The sequence below is a fragment of the Malurus melanocephalus genome, unplaced genomic scaffold (assembly GCF_030028575.1).
Source record: "Malurus melanocephalus ecotype Western Australia unplaced genomic scaffold, MMel_1.1 scaffold_31, whole genome shotgun sequence".
Lineage (NCBI taxonomy): Eukaryota > Metazoa > Chordata > Aves > Passeriformes > Maluridae > Malurus > Malurus melanocephalus.
In genome coordinates this window covers 271,458-292,163 of record NW_026623263.1, presented here as the reverse complement: position 1 = coordinate 292,163, position 20,706 = coordinate 271,458, and the positions used below count along the sequence as shown (strand labels likewise).

The 20,706-nt window shown below is 39.5% G+C and overlaps 1 protein-coding gene across 2 annotated transcripts in view; it reads left to right on the top strand.

The window, feature by feature from the left end:
• ZNF366 (zinc finger protein 366) overlaps nucleotides 1-18,918 on the top strand; it is a 33,570-nt gene extending 14,652 nt beyond the window's left edge. The window contains exons 2-6 of one of the 2 annotated variants that reach the window (XM_057363773.1): nucleotides 412-481; nucleotides 5,021-6,349; nucleotides 8,392-8,583; nucleotides 14,277-14,451; nucleotides 16,378-18,918. In XM_057363773.1, the coding sequence (XP_057219756.1) occupies nucleotides 5,051-6,349; nucleotides 8,392-8,583; nucleotides 14,277-14,451; nucleotides 16,378-16,913 (2,202 nt within the window). In that variant the 5' untranslated portion in view covers nucleotides 412-481; nucleotides 5,021-5,050 and the 3' untranslated portion in view covers nucleotides 16,914-18,918. Of the gene's footprint in view, nucleotides 1-411; nucleotides 482-4,957; nucleotides 6,350-8,391; nucleotides 8,584-14,276; nucleotides 14,452-16,377 lie in introns of those variants that run through there. The other variant, XM_057363772.1, reaches the window with a different exon arrangement.
• The last annotated feature ends 1,788 nt before the right edge of the window (nucleotides 18,919-20,706 follow it).

Here is a 20,706-nt window from a genome sequence, read left to right as displayed (position 1 = left end):
CTGCTAATGCAGAATCGGATAGAAAAAAACTACTGCCCACTTGTATTTAAACTTTAAAGTTCTCTACTGATTTTATTTAAAGAACAAGGGATTGTTGCCTATTTTTTGCATTGGGMTCAAATCTGTTGTCTCTTCTATGGATTCCTACGAACTCATGTTTTTATGGAATTAAGTTCTGGACATAGTTAAGATCATGCCTACATCTGAATTAGCAAGGCTTTGCCACTGGAAAGAAAGAAGAAATATTTATATATTATGGAGTTTGGCAGATTTTTAGGGGGAGAGAAGCCAACAAGATGAACCATATTTAGATCTTTAGATAATTTTTAAACTTTGCCTTTCCTTGTAAGTGCTTTGTATTGGATTATGATGCTTGTGCTGATTACTGACCACAAACCCTTTCCCTTGTAGGCTTGGTCCTGTGACACGTGTAGCTGTGGCCAGTGGAATAAGCCCATATGCTCAGTGAAAGGAGACAAAGGTTTGTACTGCAAGGAAATTGTTTCTTTCTAGTAATTTCAAGGAGTTCTACAGCTCTGTGATCCAGAAAGAGAGAACCTTTGCACAAAACTCGTGGATGAAGGGAGCCAAGGAACAAGACAGCAATTAGAGACAAYTCACTATCATTTCTGTGTATTTTTGGCAACATTTCAATAATCCAACAAAAGCAGTAAATATCTCGGTCCTCAATTGCTATGGGCTTTCTAAAGAATTCTAAACCCTTATTGCTGGGAAAAATGAGATACAAAAGTTGAAAGATGTTTCAGGCACACACTTTATAGGGAAGATTTTGACCTATAAGCATTATGTTCAAACTGTGGGAGTTTACTTCGCTAAAAGCAATTTTTTTAAACTTTTTTTTTTTTCTTTTGGAAAGAAGTGAGGAATTTTTCAATATCCAGGGGATTCCTTTCCCCTTCTCCGTTTTTAATAAGTCAAACCTTTGAATCCAGTGACTTTTCAAGATTTAACTGTTTTTTATTTTGACCAGGGAGCTTGAGTGACAAGGAAACAGTAGGATGAATATCCAGTAAAAATCCCTCCTGATATGTATAGTACATACCYGTGTGTACACACACACAGACTTAGCATCCAGTTCTGAGTGGCACAGTATATGCAGGATACAAATCTATTAAAGAGTATCCAAAGGAAGGCAATGAAGATAGTGAAGAGCCTTTAGGGGGAGCCATATGAGGAGCAGCTGAGGCCATTTGTCCTGGAGGGGACTGAGGAGAGACCTCATTGCAGTCTACAGCTCCCTGATGAGGGGAAGAGGCAGGGCAGGTACCATCCTCTTTGCTTCGGTAACCAGTGACAGGAATTGAGGAGACAGCCTGAAGAAGAGTCAGGGGAGGTTTTGTTTGAGTATCAAGGAAAGGTTCTTCACCCAGAGGGTGGCTGAGCCCTGGAACAGGCTCCCCAGGGAAGTGGTCACAACACCAGCTTGACAGTGYTCAAGAAGCATTTGGACAACACTCTCAGGCACATAAGCTTGAGGGTGGYCTGTGCAGGGCCATAAGGTGGACTTGGATGATCCTTATAGGTGCTTTCCAAATCAGGGTATTCTATGATTGCATGAATTAATATTGTGTGCATACATAKGTTCACTATTTCCACTCAGTGAGCTAGTGACTGAAAGTAGTATCGTGGTATAATTATTAGATACTTGTCCAAGTTATAAGCAATTATTTTATATTTTCCCTCCATCCAATGTGGCTTTTGAGTCATAAGTTTAGATACTCTTCAATTTTTCCTTCAGTCAATCCTCCTTGTTGCATTATTTGACTCCCTTAGTTTAAACTTTCTTAGAGTTTTCTCACTGAGCCTTTAGCTTCACATTTTTTATCTCAAAGATAATTAACTCAGCCTACACTGTTAGAAGGAAACAATCTGTTTGCAGGAAGTTTTTTAAGATGCCTTCTCTTGCCCATGTCCTAACTAGGTCACAGAGATGTGCTTTTATCTATCTTTAGAAGAAGGTTTATCTAGCATGGAGCTTCCTGAAATAAAAATAGGAGTGTATTTAGAACTCCACTCACCTTCATGCTCTCCACCCATCATTTCCAAGAACAATGTTATTAATAGCATCAACATGTCACAGGTGATAGARGGAAAATACGTCTAGTTTTCCAACCTAACTTTGCCTGGTTGGCTAGATACATGCACACAAACACACACTTCCATATAAGTGGATCCCTCGGGAGGGCTACAAGGATGTCATGATCTTATGCAGAGAAAAGCTGGAATGGCCAAAGCCCAGTTGGAGCTCAATCCAGCGACTGCCACAAAAATAACATATAAAGTTTCTATACATACATTCACACYAAAAAGTGGGCTGATGAGGATCTTCATTATTTATTGCATGTGGGGTAAAACTTAGTGTCAAAGCATGAAGAAAAGGCTGAGGCACTTCCTGCTTTCTTTGCTTCAGTCTTTCATAGTCAAACCAGTTGCTCACAGAGTGCCCAGGTCTCTGAGCTGGAAGACAGAGACAGGGATTAAAATGAAGCCTCCATAATCCAAGGAGAAATGGTTAGCAACTTGCTACAACACTTAGGTCTGCACAGATCTATGGGACTGATGGGATCTGCCTGAGGTTATCAAGGGAGTGCTCACTGAGCTACTTTCCATCATTTACCAGCATTTCTGGATGTTTGATGAGGTCCAGTTTTACTGGAGGTTAGCAAGTAGGACTCCCAGCTACAAGAGAACTGGAAGGARGGTTATGGAGCAGCTCATCCTGAGTGCCATCACACAGCACACAGAGAACAACCAGGGGATCAGGGTCAGTCAGCATGGGTTCATGAAAGGCAGGCCCTGCTGCACCACTTTCTATGACTCGCTTAGTGGAAGAGGGAAAAGCTGTGTATTCTGTCTTCCTGGATTTCAGTAAAGCTTCTGACATCATTTCCCACATCACTCTCCTGGAGAAACAGTCTGCTCATGGCTTCATGGGTGCACTGTTTTCCATGTGAAAAAGTGTCAGGATGGCCTGGCCCAGAGAGTGGTAGTGAATSGAGTTACATCTGGCTGGTGGCGATCACCAGTGAGTGGTGTTCACCAGCGCTCAGTACATGGGCCAGTTCTGTTTAATATTTTTATTGATCTGATTTTGGGGATCAAATGTACCCTCACTAAGTTTGTGCATGACTCCAAGCTGGGTGTGAGTGCTGATGTGCTGGAGGGCAGGAAGGCTCTGCAGAGGGATCTGGCCAGGCTGGATCATGGGCCAAGGCCGAGGGTGTGAGGTTCAACAAGGGCCAGGGCCGGGTCCTGCCCTGGGGTCACAACAACCCCAGGCAGTGCCACAGGCTGGGGCAGAGTGGCTGAAAAGCTGCCCACAGGAAAAGGACCTGGGGGTGCTGGTGACAGCGGCTGAACATGAGCCACGGTGTGCCCAGGTGGCCAAGAAGGCCAATGGCATCCTGGCCTGGATCAGCAATGGTGTGGCCAGCAGAGCCAGGGCAGGGATTGTCCCCCTGTGCTGGGCACTGGTGAGGCCACACCTCAAATCCTGTGCCCAGCTCTGGGCCCCTCACTCCAGGAAGGACATTGAGATATTGGAGAGTGTCCAGAAAAGGGCAACAGAGCTGGGGAAGGGTCTGGAGCACAAGTCCTGTGAGGAGTGTCTGAGGGAGCTGGGSTTRTTYAGCCTGGAGAGAAGAGGCTCRGCAGGACCGAAGACTCCCCACAGCTGCCTGACAGGAGGGTGYAGCCASATGRGGATTTGCCTCTTCTCCCAGGTAACAAGTGACARSACAAGAGGAAATGGCTTTAAGTTGTTACAGGGGGCATTTAGATTGAACTTTTGGAAAAAAACCTCTTCACAGATAAGGTGGTCAAGAATTGTACTGAGCTGCCCACAGGAGTGATTCAGTCCCTTGGAGGAATATAAAAATGTAAATGTGGTGTTTAGGGACATATTTTAGTGGTGGACTTGGCTGTTAACAGCTAGACTTAATGATCTTARAGGTATTTTGCAACATAAAAGTTTTTTGATTCTATGACTCTTGAAAGACAAGGGAAAAGATGGGAGTCTTGTATAAGATCAACCAAAATTCAAAAACAGTGTTTTAGATGGACCACAAATTCAGATGAAGCTCCCTGTATGATCAGTGGAACATAAAATTTTGTCAGGAAAAAATAGTTAATCTGCCTCATCACATTGWATCACCAGATATGCTCAGAGAATTCTTAGGTGTCAGTTACTCTGGAGTCCCAGGCAGGTTSTTGACATCAGTTCTATATTTAGTTTTATAGTGGTGATTTTGCCCACCTGTTTAGAAACAAACAAACAAACAAAAAAACTTAGATAAAGTCTATTAAACTGAATGTAATTTGGAAAGCTGTCAAATGTCTTTCCTCCCCCAGATCTGCCAGGCAAATATCTCTGGGATTAAAACAAAGAAAATAAATTAATCTCCGCCTTCTTATTACAATACAAAGTGAGAGTAGCCAGGAAACATGGCACAAAACCTGATGGTACACAGTGTCCTTAGATCACTTGGCCATTGTTTTCTCTCACAGCAGCACATGTTAATGATACAAAGAAGTTTAACATTTTTTGGCTTTGGCTTTTCATGTCACAACCATAATAAATGTGCATATTATTGTTTGTATTGCCATATCCTTCAGATGCACCGCCAGTTTCTAGAGCCTGTGCATGCACAGCCAAGGACAGAATTTTGTCCACGATCAGCCTGACTGAATTAAATTAAGCAGAAGCATTTTCATACAAATTCAGCTGTGAAGTGGTCTCTCATGGTGCAGAATGTTTATGTTGTAAAGATGTTGTGTGGGTCAAATCTGCTGCGGGAAGTCAAAAGCTTTTTTKTGCTTTTTGCATACGAATTTAATTCTGCTTTAAAAGGCTGTTGTCTTATTTGGACCTAAGTCATCCTTAGTTGTATTTATTTAAAAACCCAACAAACTTCAAAATTATAAAATAGTCAATAGAATGTTAAATCCAGAAGAACAGGAAGACATGAAGAGATTCAGTGTTTCTTTTGCTTATTTTAAGGAATTTGGGCCACACAKAAAAAAGTCGAATATGATGAAGAACGAAGAAACAAGCTTTAATGTGGACAATAATCGAGCCACTCCCTTTTCCCRCTGCCTGCAGCCACTCAGCCCTGTTACAAAGCCACACAGAACAACTCCATTTGATGAAGATTTCAGAACACACCTCTCACACTTCCGCTATGGTCCTCCTCCTCTTGAAAATATGGAAACATTCCAGGGGTCTTTGGAAGGAGGGTCTCGTAAACGTAAAAGCATGCCAACAAAAATGCCTCCTCCCATCACCCTTGAGGATTCCCCATCACCATCAGACAGACCTGAAGATCACAATGACATAGGATCTTCCAGTCTCCCCTTGGTGTTCCAACAGCCAGCACAGCCCAAGTACAATTCCCAGATGATTGACCTCTGCAACTTTGGTTTTCAATTCTACCGAACTCTGGAGCATTTTGGAGCCAAGCCCATCAAGCAAGAGCCAGTGAAGCCTAACATGGCATGGCCCASTAGCCCAGCATTCATGCAGGCTCCTTACCCCTATTATCCTAAAGTCCACCCTGGCTTAATGTTTCCTTTCATTGTGCCACCAAACTTTCATTTCAGGAACCCTTTTCAAATGAAAAGACCTCCAGAACCGCCCTTCAGGAGGGCTGAAGTAAGAGAAAGTGGTGAAAACAAACAGAAAGTGGAAAGAGTAGATGTCAACCTTCAGATAGATGACAGCTACTATGTTGATGTGGGAGGTGAACAGAAACGCTGGCAATGCCCCATGTGTGAGAAGTCCTATACATCCAAGTACAATTTGGTCACCCATATCTTGGGGCACAGTGGCATTAAGCCACATGCTTGCACCCGATGTGGCAAGCTTTTCAAGCAGCTGAGCCACTTGCACACGCATATGTTGACACACCAGGGCACTCGGCCACATAAGTGCCAGGTGTGCCACAAGGCTTTCACTCARACCAGTCACCTTAAGAGACATATGATGCAACACAGTGACATCAAGCCTTACAACTGCAGGATCTGTGGCAGAGGTTTTGCCTACCCCAGTGAGCTGAAAGCACATGAGTCTAAGCATGAGAGTGGACGAGAGAACATTTGCGTGGAGTGTGGTCTGGACTTCCCAACGCTGGCCCAGCTGAAGAGACACCTAACCACTCACCGTGGGCCTATCCAGTACAATTGCACCGAATGTGATAAGACCTTCCAGTACCCCAGTCAGCTGCAAAACCACATGATGAAGCACAAAGATATCCGCCCCTACATCTGCACTGAATGCGGCATGGAGTTTGTGCAGCCCCACCATCTGAAGCAGCACTCCCTGACTCACAAGGTAAGCCACCTCTCACCTTGCATCTGAAGGATTACAGGCTGCTAAAGATACATACACCTACCTCTGAGAAATGTGGCCTCTCRCCAGCTGCAGTCTTACGCAGAGTAGAAACCCCAGCACTGCTGGAAGTAGTGTAAGCCAGATGTCTTTGAACATCTTGAGAACATACACACAAATGCCACTTTGTTATACRCGGGAGTTCAATTAAACCACCTCCATTATTTCTCCTAAGTGGATTCAGATCTCTCTGTTTCTTGGTTTTATCTTCAGAATGATCTTCTGTAAAATAATATTATTTTGCAGAGCTTTATAACCACCATCCAGTCCCAAAATTTCAAACGATTATTTACTGAAAGCCACTTCTGCTACTTTGTTAACTAAATTAGGAAGTAGGTGTGTTTGTAGTGGACTGCAGCAAAAAAAAGTATGTTATTAATCATCAGAATCATTGTAACGAGACATTCAAAAACAAAAAAAAACCCTAAGAAAAATTCCCCTTTGTGCATATATTAACCAGAATGCCAGTTAATAGAAATGGACAAGCAGTGTCATAATCACAGCTAATTCATACCAAATGGCAGTTTTGCCACTGCTGACAGAGGTGACAGCAGAGTCAGCTTAGGGTAAAAGCAAGCTTTGGACCATTTCCAAAAATATTGCTTTCAAAAATAAGAAAAATGGGATTGGTCTTTTCAAGATACTCAGAAATTGACTACCCATTTTTACAAAAATGATGTTAAGACAAGTAAAAAACTTTCACTCACAAAAAAAACTCTTTACAGATTTGCATATTTTTCCTTTAGTGTTTGAATTGTGACTTTTACATGAAAAGCAACAGTAAAAATACAGAAAGCTACAGCACTTGAGTCTTATAGTCACATATTCTTTGAAAGCCCAACAACCTCAACTTCCACATTTGCTTTTTCTTTCTTGTTTCATGCTTATAACTTCAGCCCTTCCTGGAGATTCCCTGGTCTTCAGATTTACCACACAAGATTCCACTAATTGTAGACTCACTAGTTTTTTTTGTCACAGGAAATTAAATGCCCCTTGAGCCCTTAGAGAGCTTCTGCTTCTTTGCCCACGGCTGCAGGTGGATTCAGCTGCGAATATAGTTTAAAATATTTAGCTGACCAAATGCAGTCTCATATCAGATGAGCAGACAGTTTAAGCTGCTGGTGATATTCAGTTTTAGCTTTGTAATTAACTGTGAAAACCACTGACAGTCATTTCACATCTTTGTAAAGAGGGCCTGCAAAAGGAGTAATCGCTCCCAGCACCTCACTAGTAAATCCTTATTACCTTCAGCAAATTAAGCTCTTAAGCTATTTATTAGCAAATTCTTTAATTTTCATAGTATCTAAATCATTGTTTGAGAAGCTGACAGACCACACAGGTGTGAGTAGGAATATTTAGTTATGCAGTAGTAAATTCAATGGWTAGTATAAAAAGTGATGAAAATGTTCTATAACCTCATATAGAATGAGGTAATTCAATTAGGATTACTGAAAATCCCACTTAAAATTAACAGGTTTTTCTCTCTTTAATAGATATAAGATGCATTATCTTATTTGGTGATACTGCTTGAGTTACTCAGTTACTTCAGATTATTTTCTATAGCTTTCTTCAAAGCAGGGTTGTGCCTTTTTCATAATCCAAACATATTAAATTATTAAAGGCAAGTACTACTTTAGCCTTTTAACTGGTTGTCTTTTATTCTTGGTCCATAAGTGTATATGTTTGATCAATACTTCACTGAAACAGCAGAGCAGGACAGGGCACTGACTGTGCCTCATTGATTCATGAAGAAACTTCATTATTTCATTAAGCTTACATTTTGTTTTACTTCTCTGCTTCTCAGAACCTTGTAAGGAATTGGTCAGGAAAAAAGACACAGGTACCTATTACTTAAAAAAAAACGTTAAAAGTGAAATCATTTATTTTGAACTTTGCTAATATAGAATGAATAATTCATAAATTGCTATACTGAAGATTAAATTACCTAGAATTTTTCCATCTACAGAATGTTTCTTTTCTTTTAGGGTGTGAAAGAGCACAAATGTGGAATTTGTGGCCGGGAATTTACCCTGCTGGCCAACATGAAGCGACATGTCCTGATCCACACCAATATCAGAGCCTACCAATGCCATTTGTGCTTCAAGAGCTTTGTGCAAAAGCAGACTCTCAAGGCCCACATGATTGTTCACTCTGATGTCAAACCGTTTAAATGCAAGGTAAGTGCATTTGGTGGCAGAGGCATTAACCTACGGTATGTTTCTCTGATATTATCATTTTATGCTATGGTAGAATTAGAAAAACAATGCAGCTGCATGTAAATCAGCATAAACCTGTCTGGTTTACTTTCTTTATCAAGGTTGTACTTACGTAGCACAAAATAATGGAGGTAAATATCTGTGGTTTACCCCATTCCCTTCAATTGCATTCATCCTCACATAGTTTTGGGGGGATTTTTGCCTTGTGAGCATTTAAGTGCCACAGGCATTTGAGGACAATAAAAATATCTGACATTTGCTTAATACAATCATCCAAACAGAAGRCTAAATGCTTAATAGCTTGAAACACTGGTGAAAAGCATAAATCAAGTCACACACACACACTCTGCAGAGGATCATGGAAAAGTAGCAGCCAAAACTTCACACAGTGATGTCATGCAACAGTTCAAGTAAGGAGTCAGAAAAAGCCACAGCAAAATGCAACTACAGAATGGATACAGAATGGGTCAAATGTTATTACCAGWCTGAAATTCAGGGCAGAACATCAGTATGCTCACAAAACAGCCTCAGACCATCTGGCTTTTCTGATCCTGTGCAAATTCCAGTTTGCTGTTTCGCACCAGCATTGGGAACTGACATTCCCTTTCCATCCTCTCTTTTCCTCCCTCCCCAAAAAACTTAAAGGCTTTCTTAACCCTGTTGATCTCTAATATATTCCTTGTGAATTATTCATGTTTATATTCTTACTTAGTATTAGGCACTAAATAAGTTCTTTTCCTGCCTATCTGGTTCATTGCTATAGTCATACCTGTGAAATCACAGACTGTAGGKTTTTTTTTCCACTTTAATTTGCTCCAAGAGTGCTGTAAATGGCAGGCAGAGCATATTACCCAGCTTACGCATGAGTAACTGAAGATTGATTTAGAAGCAATTTCTTGAAATCTTTTATCCTACATCTTTATGGTATTGAATATTTCCTTGAAAGGAACATTTCATGAAAAAGCAGAGATGGACAAAAATTTTTAAATGGAATTGTTTTGTCCTAAAAAATTGTAGAACTTCAAAATATCATAGGAATATATGATATTCAATACTAGTTTTAGAAAGAAAATATCAAAATKAATCTTTCTGACTTCATCACTTTGCTTTGTTAACTTCCAAAAAATTTATTTTGAAAATCTAGCAATAAAGTCTTCCAACTTCAGTTTTCTGTTTTATTTTAATTTAAGTTCTATTAAAATATTGATTTGTCTAGTAGGGCTTACATTATTCTATGTTCATAAAAGAATTTATTTTACTGAAATTCTTGGGGTGTAACTGGTCAGGTTTGCTGGAGATTTTCATTCTTTAAAAATATCTGCAAACCTGTCTACTTATTCCCCTTTGGCTGAAGTCCTCCTCTGATTCCTCAAATTTCTGAACAGAAACTCAGGTTTTGGGTCAGATTTTGGGGGTGCACTATGTTGATCAAAATTACTTTTAGGTACGTGCAGATTAGCTACGAGGTTGTGTTCAGCTCAGTGTTTGATGATGATAGATGGTTGAACTTTGAGAGGGTAATAGTTGGAACTGGGAAACGGAGTATCACCAGTATGTTTTGCAGCCAGTAACAAAAGCTCTACAGGAACACCTGTTTTTCTTATTTTTTTAATTTTGTGTCCCCACCCAGTGTTCCTAGGAAGAAAGAAACAAGTAAGCAGAGTGAATCTGTTTCTCGTATGGCTGAAGGGCTATGAATCAACATCAGTGCCCCTGAAAGTGGAGATTGCAACAATAAGCAAAGGCAGAAKCAGGAATTGCTCTTCTGCATTAGGAACATCYTAACATTACCTCTGTGACAGAGCCTTCAAAAGACTCTTGAAAGCAGATATTTCTGGCTGGTACTTGGAGGGTTAAGGCAATGACCAGATAGCAGCCTTTTGGCACCAAGCTCCTCCTCAGCAGAAGGAAGGATATAGCTGTATGAACAGCCTGCTTAACAATGGCTCACATGTCCCTGGGGAACCGCCTGCAAAKAGATTTCATCTTGCTTTCTCTTGTACTTTTCAAAGCTTCCTGTTTTCTCACGGTCCTTTTGGACAGTTTACAGTCATTCTCCCTCTCCTTCTTTCTTTGAGGAAAGGAACACCCTTCTTAAGAAGAAAAAAATAAAAAAAGAAGAAGAATGCAAGGGAAAGAGAGCACAGCAGTAGCCTTTATACTTCACCACATGCAATGGTTTTCTTTACCTTTTTCTCACAGCAAAAGAAAACATGAGCTTTCCTATGTGTCTAATCACAGCTAAGCACAGACTATCAGAAGTGAGGGAGTAGCAAATAGTTGTCCCTTTTGTTTCCTCATCCAGCTGCAGCCTGGATCTCTGTTTGATTTTCGTCTGAAGAGTGAACTGGTTTGTAGCATTTAAAGACTTGAGCCCATGCTGTCTTGTTTATTTCTGACTAAGAAAAGACTGAAGAATCATAAAGGTTTTAGACTAACTTGYGCAACAGTACTAATTCTGATTTGCAGAGAAAGGTTCCATGAAATTTACTGCTGCTTTTAGTGCTGAAGTAATCAATGTTTCAGACCTTCAATAAAGAATGCAATGGGTTTTTCTTCAGCCCAACCAAATATGCTCTGCAGCAGATGCTTTGAACTGCACTCTTTCCCCCTTCTAAAAATGAGTGTTTTAAACAAGGGTCAAAAGTAAGTAAAATGTGAGAGAGAAGTACTTTGAGAAGAAACAAAACAGGCTGACAAATACAGAAGGATGATACTTGACATGATGGCTTAGGATAAAATCTAGGGTTGAACTAATATAGAATTTTCTAACAAGCTATACAGATGTCCATTTCACCTTCAGTGCAACAAAGTCTGCASCTGAGCTGTTTCTATTCAAGACTTTAATTTTATTTTGTTTAAAGTAGACAGGTTAACAGAAAGTCCCCAAGTAAACCATGTTGTTCCTGATATCCCAGGTTCTTTTGCATAAGCTTCTTATCTTCTTGAGTGTTATGGTGCACTGTGGTGAGTTCTGCTGGAGCTGCCTCCTATGCAACAGTCTCAGGGTCATCTTTCACACTCTGCTCATCTGTGTTCACAAGCCTGTCATATCGCAGAGAAAGAACATCTTGTACAATCTTCTAGTTTAATTTGCGGACTCAGGCTCATCATTGAGCATTAGCTATGTACTCCAGCTAGATTTAAGTTGCAGCCTTCCAGCATGAGTGAGAAACCCRCTTACTTTTACCTCTGGATCATAGATATTCATCAGAAACATGTCTCTTGCCTTTTTAAGAGGACCAGTTAAACAGCGATTATGCCACACAGACCCATCATTCTGAGAAACAATTTTCATATTGGCATTTCTTTATTTTTCCTGCCACACCTCTGCACTCTAGTGCCATTTCCTCACATCCCCAGAGGAGATTTCAGGACACAAACACATTGCTAAGATGTGCCGGACTTTGGGAAATGGAAAACRTGTCAACTGTGTTCAGAAACACAGAACTTTTATGCTCTAAAGAACTACCTTTTACCATATTTCTATCTTTTCAGAAGAAAGAGMGTATTGCCTTGATAGACAGAAAAGCATTGCTTGTCCTTGATCAGTTTTAATWCTCACGACCTTATAAAGATAAGGAMTTGCATGAAGTACTCAAGCCACTCACCTATTCAACAAAATTTTCCTGGGTTACCTGTTCAAACACAAAAGAYCTAGCTATAGAAAAGCAAGCAGATAACCAGAAGCTTTCAGCAAAGAGATATTAGACAGATATTATTGTAGTATTACTCTTGTACAAGAGTAATATTGACATGTTATAGGTTGTTTCAGCAGCTGTGAAGAWAACAATCAGCTGCTGTTATTCCTCACAAATTTTCTGTGCTCATCAATACTTCTTTTCCTCTGTTTCCTCCCAGCATTTTCAAAGTTGTTTTTCGGTTCATCATTTCTCTGTGTATAAACAATCCTGCATATTAGCTTTGTTTGAATTTGAAGAAGAGACGGTATTCTTTCCTCACTGGATGGACAACCCTCGGAAACAGATACCTTACTTTTAAAAATTAATAATTCATTTTCAGTGGCTATTCTTTTTTYCCCACCATCTTGTCTAACACTTTGCTGACAAATTTATTTGCTRGAATTCTCATTTTAGCAAAATCACAGAGAGGAAATCATAAATAGGTACATATGCAGCTGAAGCAAATAATTTTCTTCCAAGCCAGTGAATGTGTTCAGGCTCTTTCTTTTTACAACACTGACTCAGCTCTAGTTTTATTTTAAAACTTGCTAATTTTTTTCATTAATGAATTGATTCAATTTTGTCTCAAGAGAAAAATTGTACAAACTTCTAGTTTGTACTTATTTAAAACACAAAGCATATAGTACTATTTTTCCAAGGATCTTTCACTATATACATTTCATACAGATATTCCAGGTGATGACTTTCTGGATGTAAATCTCTAAGTTCTCTATCAGATCTTCTACAATACCCAAAAAAATAAAATCAGTATTGAGATGATACAGAAAATCTGGTGCAGTCTTAGTAATTTCTCTTTTGTAATGGTCTGCCAGATGGTTACCCTGCTGGATGGAGGTTTCAGTTACTCASTAATGGTGATTCTGGCTCTTATAATAATAAGACTATTAAAAAAAATAAAATGGTAAAAAAAAAAAAAAAAGAAAAAAAAAAAAAATAAAATAAAAAAATTTATAAATAAAAATAAAAAAAATAAAATGGTAAAAAAAGACAGAAAAAAAAAAAAGTAAAAAACAAACTCAGAAGTTTGCAGAGGATGGAAATAGCCACTTGAATGTGAATAAAATAATAAATCCTGATAAGGAAAGACCAGAAGACAAGTAAGACTAGATGCCTGTAATGGTGATGTCAAATTCGCATGTCTTAAGAATACATAAGAGTCCTGACTACAAAAGGATCCATCTACRTAAACAATAACAATGAATAAAACCCACCCTATTGTTCCATCAAAGGCAAAATTGCACGATCAATGRCTTGAGCTGGCAGGAACATGCTTCAGGGAAAGCTGAGTCATTCTTGCAGCCTTATGACTGTTTAAATTCCAGCTTATTCACTAGAGACACTGAAACACTGAAGTTGATAAACAAAAGATGAAGGGATCAGAGAAAAAAGGGTGAGTGAGAAACAAAGAAAAACAAGGGACTGGTGTTTCTAACTTTAAGCAAAATATGCAGCTATTTAATTTCCACTTAAAGAGAAGTAATATTCTGCTTGGATCTTTTACAGAAACCCTTAATTGGTTTTGTTTTGTAATTCCATCTCTGCCTGACATTGTTCTTGCTTGAAGGCAAGATGTATAAACCACAAAWGGAATGGTTCGTTAGGGCAGAAACTTGAACTTTGAAAGATGATGAACATTGAAAGAACTTTCAATGCAAGACCCTTCCAGATTACTCCCTTAAGTCTCCTTTCAACAACATTGACAACTTTTGGGGAATCCTTGACTATTTGTCCTGGTCACCAATATTTAAAAATGTCAGCACTTCAGAATGTCTTACATACTCAGCCATATATTTTTGTCTATAAGATTTTTTCCTGGGACTTTAAAAAACATATTGCAGCCAAAAACTGCCAGGGCTTAAGTTGAGAAGTGCAGGTCCTATTTCCTTTTAAAATGTTGTCCTTGAAAATACTGCTTCAAACAAATTATTTTCATTTTTACTCTTTTTACAGCTGTGTGGAAAGGAGTTTAACAGAATGCACAATTTAATGGGACACATGCACTTGCACTCGGATAGTAAGCCATTCAAGTGCCTTTACTGTCCCAGCAAATTCACCTTGAAGGGGAACCTAACCCGGCACATGAAAGTCAAGCATGGGGTCATGGAAAGAGGATTTCATTCTCAAGGTAACATTTTTCAGCAAGATTATTCTCTGTGAAATCTGCAGGGGCATATCAGTAAACACAAATGGTCTTTATGCTACAGATCTACCAACTTGTGCCATAGATCCAATGCTATTGCAAGAGATAGAATCTCATGAGCCTGTGCAGTTGTTGTTAGCTATATTACCATAGTGTTRGAGATCAGAGATCCCCAATAAACCATAAATAATCCTAAACTGACAGAAGCAGAAAATCTAGAACACTCATGGTTCTTTGACACTGCCATTGGATTCCAGTCTAYAACAGGGATGGAATCCTGAGCGGCTCTGCATCCAGGAGCCGTGATCGTTCTGTACRGTATTGACATAGCTGGTGTCAGATGAAGGCCATAAACTCAAGATCCCATCCACAAAGGAGCACACGAATAGGAGGAGATATTCTTCCCCCATCTCAATGCATAAATATTTTTTACTACCAAGGGTATCCTGCAAAACATTTCCCATCTGACACCTACCACATATACTTCCTGAAGTCATCTTCATGTGTGTACAGATGTCAGTGCTAACTAAAGAAGTGAAGAGAATCAGAGAGGATTTKTTGAGGGTTTGGGTATCCAATATATGTTTTTTAAGCTTTTGCAGATAAATAATTCTTCATTAGGCAAGATTTCTTGGTGTTCTTCATCTACAAGCTTAAGGGCAACCTAGCACATGTGCAAAACACTTGCTCTAATGACATTTGGCATRAAATTCATGAAGATCCTAATGCTAACGAAATAAATGTTTTTATTTTCTGTAAATCTCCTACAGCTAGTTAGACAATTACTTTAACTGGATATTGCCTAAAAGCTTTTCATTATACAGAGATTCTGCAGCCCGTGAGGCTGTCAGATACAAGACAATTTGTAAGGCCTGACACTGTTTGTGAACTATTTTAACACATACAACTCATTGCAAAGTAACCTCTGCTATCTAGTCAGACTGCATAGATCCTTCAGAAACTGGATTCAGTTACTGAGGGGAAAAAAACAAACTAAAAAACTGAAAAGTAAGTAAATAGTGATTTTCATAAATATTTACTATTGGGTGAAATTCTCACCCTGTATTGTCACTAGTCTTTAATGAAGATGGACTATGCCAGCAGTATCTGAATTCTTTTCARTATACCCTGAAGCTCGGAACATGTTTGAGTCCTCAGATGCCTCTTCAACAATCTGTAATTCCACCAAGAGAGAGGACACTGACAAATATAAAGACAAACCAGATCCATTTTTATACCACACTGCTCAAAATCATCATTTGTTTAGAATTATTTCCTCAATCTGGACCACTATCTAGTGCACAGAGCTTTTCAGTTGGTTGGTTTCTCAGTGGATGAAAGAGGAAAAATTAAGGAGAGTCACAGACTGCTGAGAGTATTGTCTTTTCATTTTTAAAGTATTAGCTGTGAACCAGAGTGCCGATAGAAATAGCACATTAACATGGTTTTAGTTGCTTCCACTCTTCTGGGAAAAAAAAAAACCAAACCAAAACAACCCACAATTCTGGGACWTGGATTATGGATTATGATGCTTTAGATCCAAGTTTTCTTTTAGAAAAATACAGAAAGGAGGAAGTGAGTAGGCTCATTGGCAAAATTCAGTTTGCAAAAGGCTAGACCACTTCACTTTTCTTCTCAGTTGCATCATTTGGAGTCCGACATGTACAAAACAATGTTTTGTGTGTCCTAACCTGGCTGTGAAGTGCATACAACARCACTTATTTTTGAAGGATCTCAAAGGAGATGCCATGAGATGTAAATAGTGAAATACTTGGAGATAGATGGAAGGAAGACAAAGGGAAAGTATGAAACACAAAGCCACCTCAGATATTGGTTTTTAGCCATGTATCAAGCAGTAAAATTTTCTATATATAATTTTTTCCTTTTCTCCTCCCCTCRAACCACTACAAGGTTTTGGAAGAGGAAGGATTGCTCTGTCCCAGACAAATGTCTTGAGAAGCTTGGAGCAGGAAGAGCCATTTGATCTTTCCCAGAAAAGCCAAGGGAAGGGAATCTCCTTTCATTCTGATGGCGAAAGTGCCAAAGRAAGCTCATGCCAGGAGGAAGAGGAAGACAACTGCTATGAGGCAGAGCGATACAGCCCTGCCCCGTACCATCATGATGACAACAAGCTGTACGTGGCTCAAGATCTCTCTGGCAAACCTGAGTGCATGATGAAGGACTTCAGAGRGTCCTACTGCAATGAGAAGGAAGAAGTGCTAAGTGAGGGAGGACTGGGGAAGAGAATAGGAAATTCAGACAAAGAGGAGAGATGTGGAGAGGGAGAGCTTGCAAACAACAAAGAACATCTCAGCTKTAGATCATTTGAAAAGGCCAGACTCGGTCACTCTCTCTCTGATTACTTGTATTTCAAGCACAGGAACAAGAGTTTGAAAGAATTGCTGGAAAGAAAAATGGAAAAACAAACAATGCTCTTAGGCATTTAAAATGGACATTTTAAAGCAGCTGAAAAATGGTAACCAGATAGATTTTTAACATGAACTGTAAGCTACCAAAGCCTGGAAGTCTGTAGTAGTATTTAGAAATAAATAAGGCAAATTAATAAAAATAATTTAGGGTAAAACACATACAAGAATAAAGCAGTTCAAGGTCACCAAGAAATGCAATARATATCGAAAAATAACACTTTTATATTTATCCATTTGATGTATAACAGAGAATGAGTTGGGTACAGAAGTTTACTTCCTATTATATGGGGATAGCTACTTACATGCAATTTTCTAGTTAGAATAAAGCAACATACTTTAGCATCTGATTTATTACCTGACTAAATATATATGAACACTCCTAACCATATGCCTCAAAATTACCTGAAAATACCAAGTATTTCACATTATAAGCCAGAATRCTATTAAACATGGCATGCATGGAAATGGTGTCAACATTCAGAACTAACACAGTCCAAATATTTTGATTTACTGAAGTGACTCTTAGTTCAACTACTTACAATGGAAAATGGGAAACAAATTAATAAGAAATACTAATGTCTTGGGAGGCAGTAAAGGACAGCTCTGTAAGGCTTTGAAAGGACTGGTATTTATTACAAAACTTAATCCTCTGGCACAAGAAGTGTTTGTGCTTTGCTTTGTTTCAGTCCAAATGGGAGTATTCAGCTATTCTTGAAGTGAAATAGCAGAGACTGTGTTGACATTTTGTTCTACTGCTTGCTTAGACAAATATAYTTATTGGGCAGCATCAGGATGCAGTATCCACAATCTTGCCGTAGATGCACATAAAGTAGTATGGGTAATTTAATTGAAAAAATGGTGCAAATTTTACTATTTATCTCTTCAATTTATCAGGACTAGTAAGGATAATCTTGAAATACACAGGTCAGATCTATTTTTATTTCAGAAGGTAAAAATAACCCTTATAGGGAAAGCAGTACCTTACAGATGAAAACTTTCCTCATTTTGGAGTCAGAAATTTTGCCTTATTAACATGTCTTGAGCAGTTASTTGCAGGCCTTTCACATGAATTTCACTCATTTTGTTTTTACAGAGTCAAACCCAGATTTTCATTCTCTGAGTACCAYACAACACTATGTTCATAACAAACATGGAAAAAGCATATTCCATTAAACTTATCCTTAATTGTATTAATTCTATGAAAAGCATATTAATTCCTGCATCTTCAAGACAGAGAAAAAGCAGCCCTGCACCATCCCATTGCTTACAAGGAAATGAAAATTTAATTAGTCATGAAATTTGGCTTATGTCCTTCCGACATCCCAACCCAAAATGTTAAAATCCATATACATGGTGCATCACTTCCAAATATTACTAGCTTCTTCATTTGCCTGCCAAGTTCTTAATTTGAAATACATTACAATCATGCTCTCTATATAGCAAGTTATAATTAAACATAGTCACTTACTTACAGCTCGCTAAGGTGAGTCATGTASCTGCAGCTCTCTGCCCCTATAAGAAAACACATACCTTTCAAACTAATGATCCTCATGCCTACCAGTTAATCAGCATTCACAGGGAAATGTCCTTATTCCTTCTATAAAACTGGATTTATGTAGTCCAAGGTTGCAGGCAGTGTTTTCCTTTTTCAAGGCTCAAAAATGGCATAACTCATATTTATGCAGAAAAAGCGGTTGATAAAAGGAACAGTAACAACCAGGTGACTCTTCTAAATTAACTCTACATCTGACACGAMTTTTGTTTAAAATAAAAATGTTATGCCAAATTGAAGTGGAAGGTAGGTCACTTTCAACCTAGAATTTAAAAAGTCTTTGGAAGTGAGGTGTATTTTAGAGGTACATAGTCATGTTTTTTTCAGGGATGAGCTGTTTCGTCATAAACATTCTTCTTCCTTGCTTAAGCTGTGATATGATCCCTATTGAAAGAGGAGCCATCTTTCTTTCAAGGAAGACAGTGTGGTTAAGCAGAAAAATTAGAAAATTTTCAGAATAATGAGTACAACTGCATGAGTACAACTCACAATGCCTTCTTAAACTGCAGGGGAAATGATCAGGTAGAWATCAGCATGTTCTTGCAGATGATCCCTTAAGAAATGGGAGCAAATCCTTCAGTTAACTTCTTGACTCCACCTTGTCTCCACCAGATGAAAGCTCCCATTTGAGCAGGTATACAGCCAAGGGCTGGGAGTCACTAACTCTTAAAAATGTCTCTCCATAGTGTAGAGTGTGTACTCTACACTCCGGAGTAGTTTTCAGCTGGAATGGTTCAAGATCAGTCCACCTTTCCAGCCATATTAKTTCCCATGATAAGAAGAAGAAGAAGCAAATAATAAGGAATCTCCTTGCATTTTCTAAAAAGGCGATCATGCAAATTAGCTGAATTTAGCAACGCCTTTTYTTTGTGGTGGGTAAAGCAGGAGGGCACACAATCCTTCCATTACAAGGAAGGAAGTGTCTTGTTGCCTATTCATTGGAGGCTACTAAGGGTCACCTAAACAATCTTTATCAACAAAGACACTAAGGAATACATATCAATTACAGTGCAGACAAATGGAGCAAAGGAGATATGTTCAGCAGAATTCAGCTCCCAGTGGCTAATATCATAAGAGGTATTCTAGCTGGCCTTCAGCAAARGCTTTGATACTATCTCCCACAGCAGTCTCACAGAAAAGATGGCAGCTCATGGCTTGGGCAGATGAACTCTTCACTTGGGTGAAAAACTGGCTGTATGACTGGGGCCAGAGTGGTGGTGAATGTGGTGGARTTAACTGCAACTGGCAGACGGTCACCAGTGGTGCACCTCAGGGGCAATAAAGGGACCAGCCCTGATTAATATCTGTATTGACCATCTGGATGATGRAATGRAGAGCCCCTTCAGTTTGCAGGTGACACCAAGCTGGRTGGGAATTTGATCTGCTGGAGGGCAGGAAGGCTCTGCAGAGGGATCTGGCCAGGCTGGATCATGGGCCAAGGCCAAGGGTGTGAGGTTCAACAAGGGCCAGGGCCGGGTCCTGCCCTGGGGTCACAACAACCCCAGGCAGTGCCACAGGCTGGGGCAGAGTGGCTGGAAAGCTGCCCACAGGAAAAGGACCTGGRGGTGCTGGTGACAGCGGCTGAACATGAGCCAGGGTGTGCCCAGGTGGCCAAGAAGGCCAATGGTATCCTGGCCTGGATCAGCAACAGTGTGGCCAGCAGGGCCAGGGCAGGGATTGTCCCCCTCTACTTGACATTAGTGACGATGCACCTCAAATATTCTGTTCAGTTTTGGGCCCCTCATGACAAGAGAGAGATAACAAGCCAGAYGCCATCCCCGGAGGTGTTTAAAAAATGACTGGATATGACACTTARGGCACCTTGTAGACCAGGTGGTAATTGGTCAAAGGTTGGACTTAATAACTTCAGAGGTCTTATCCAACCTAAATGCYTCTGTGATTACCTGATTTGTGATTCCGTGATTCTGTAATCMGAGAAAAATTATTGGAAGCATGCAATCCAGAGTTCCCTTACAGWCCTTGTAAGAGAATATGCCAGATGTATACTTGGGAAAGGAAATCACTGCAGACAGTTCTAAATTGTCTAAATGGTTAACTGAGACTCCTTCAGCCACACTCACTGCAATGAATAAATGCACTTCTACAGCTGCAGTACTCATTGGAGTAAAGCACCTGACAACCACATACAAAGAGATGGAAAGGCGTAGAGTTTCCCAGGATGGCAGTATTATTTGCAAATAATTTATGATGTGAAGCTCTTTCCTTGTATTTTTCAAGAAAGCAGAATAATACTTTAAA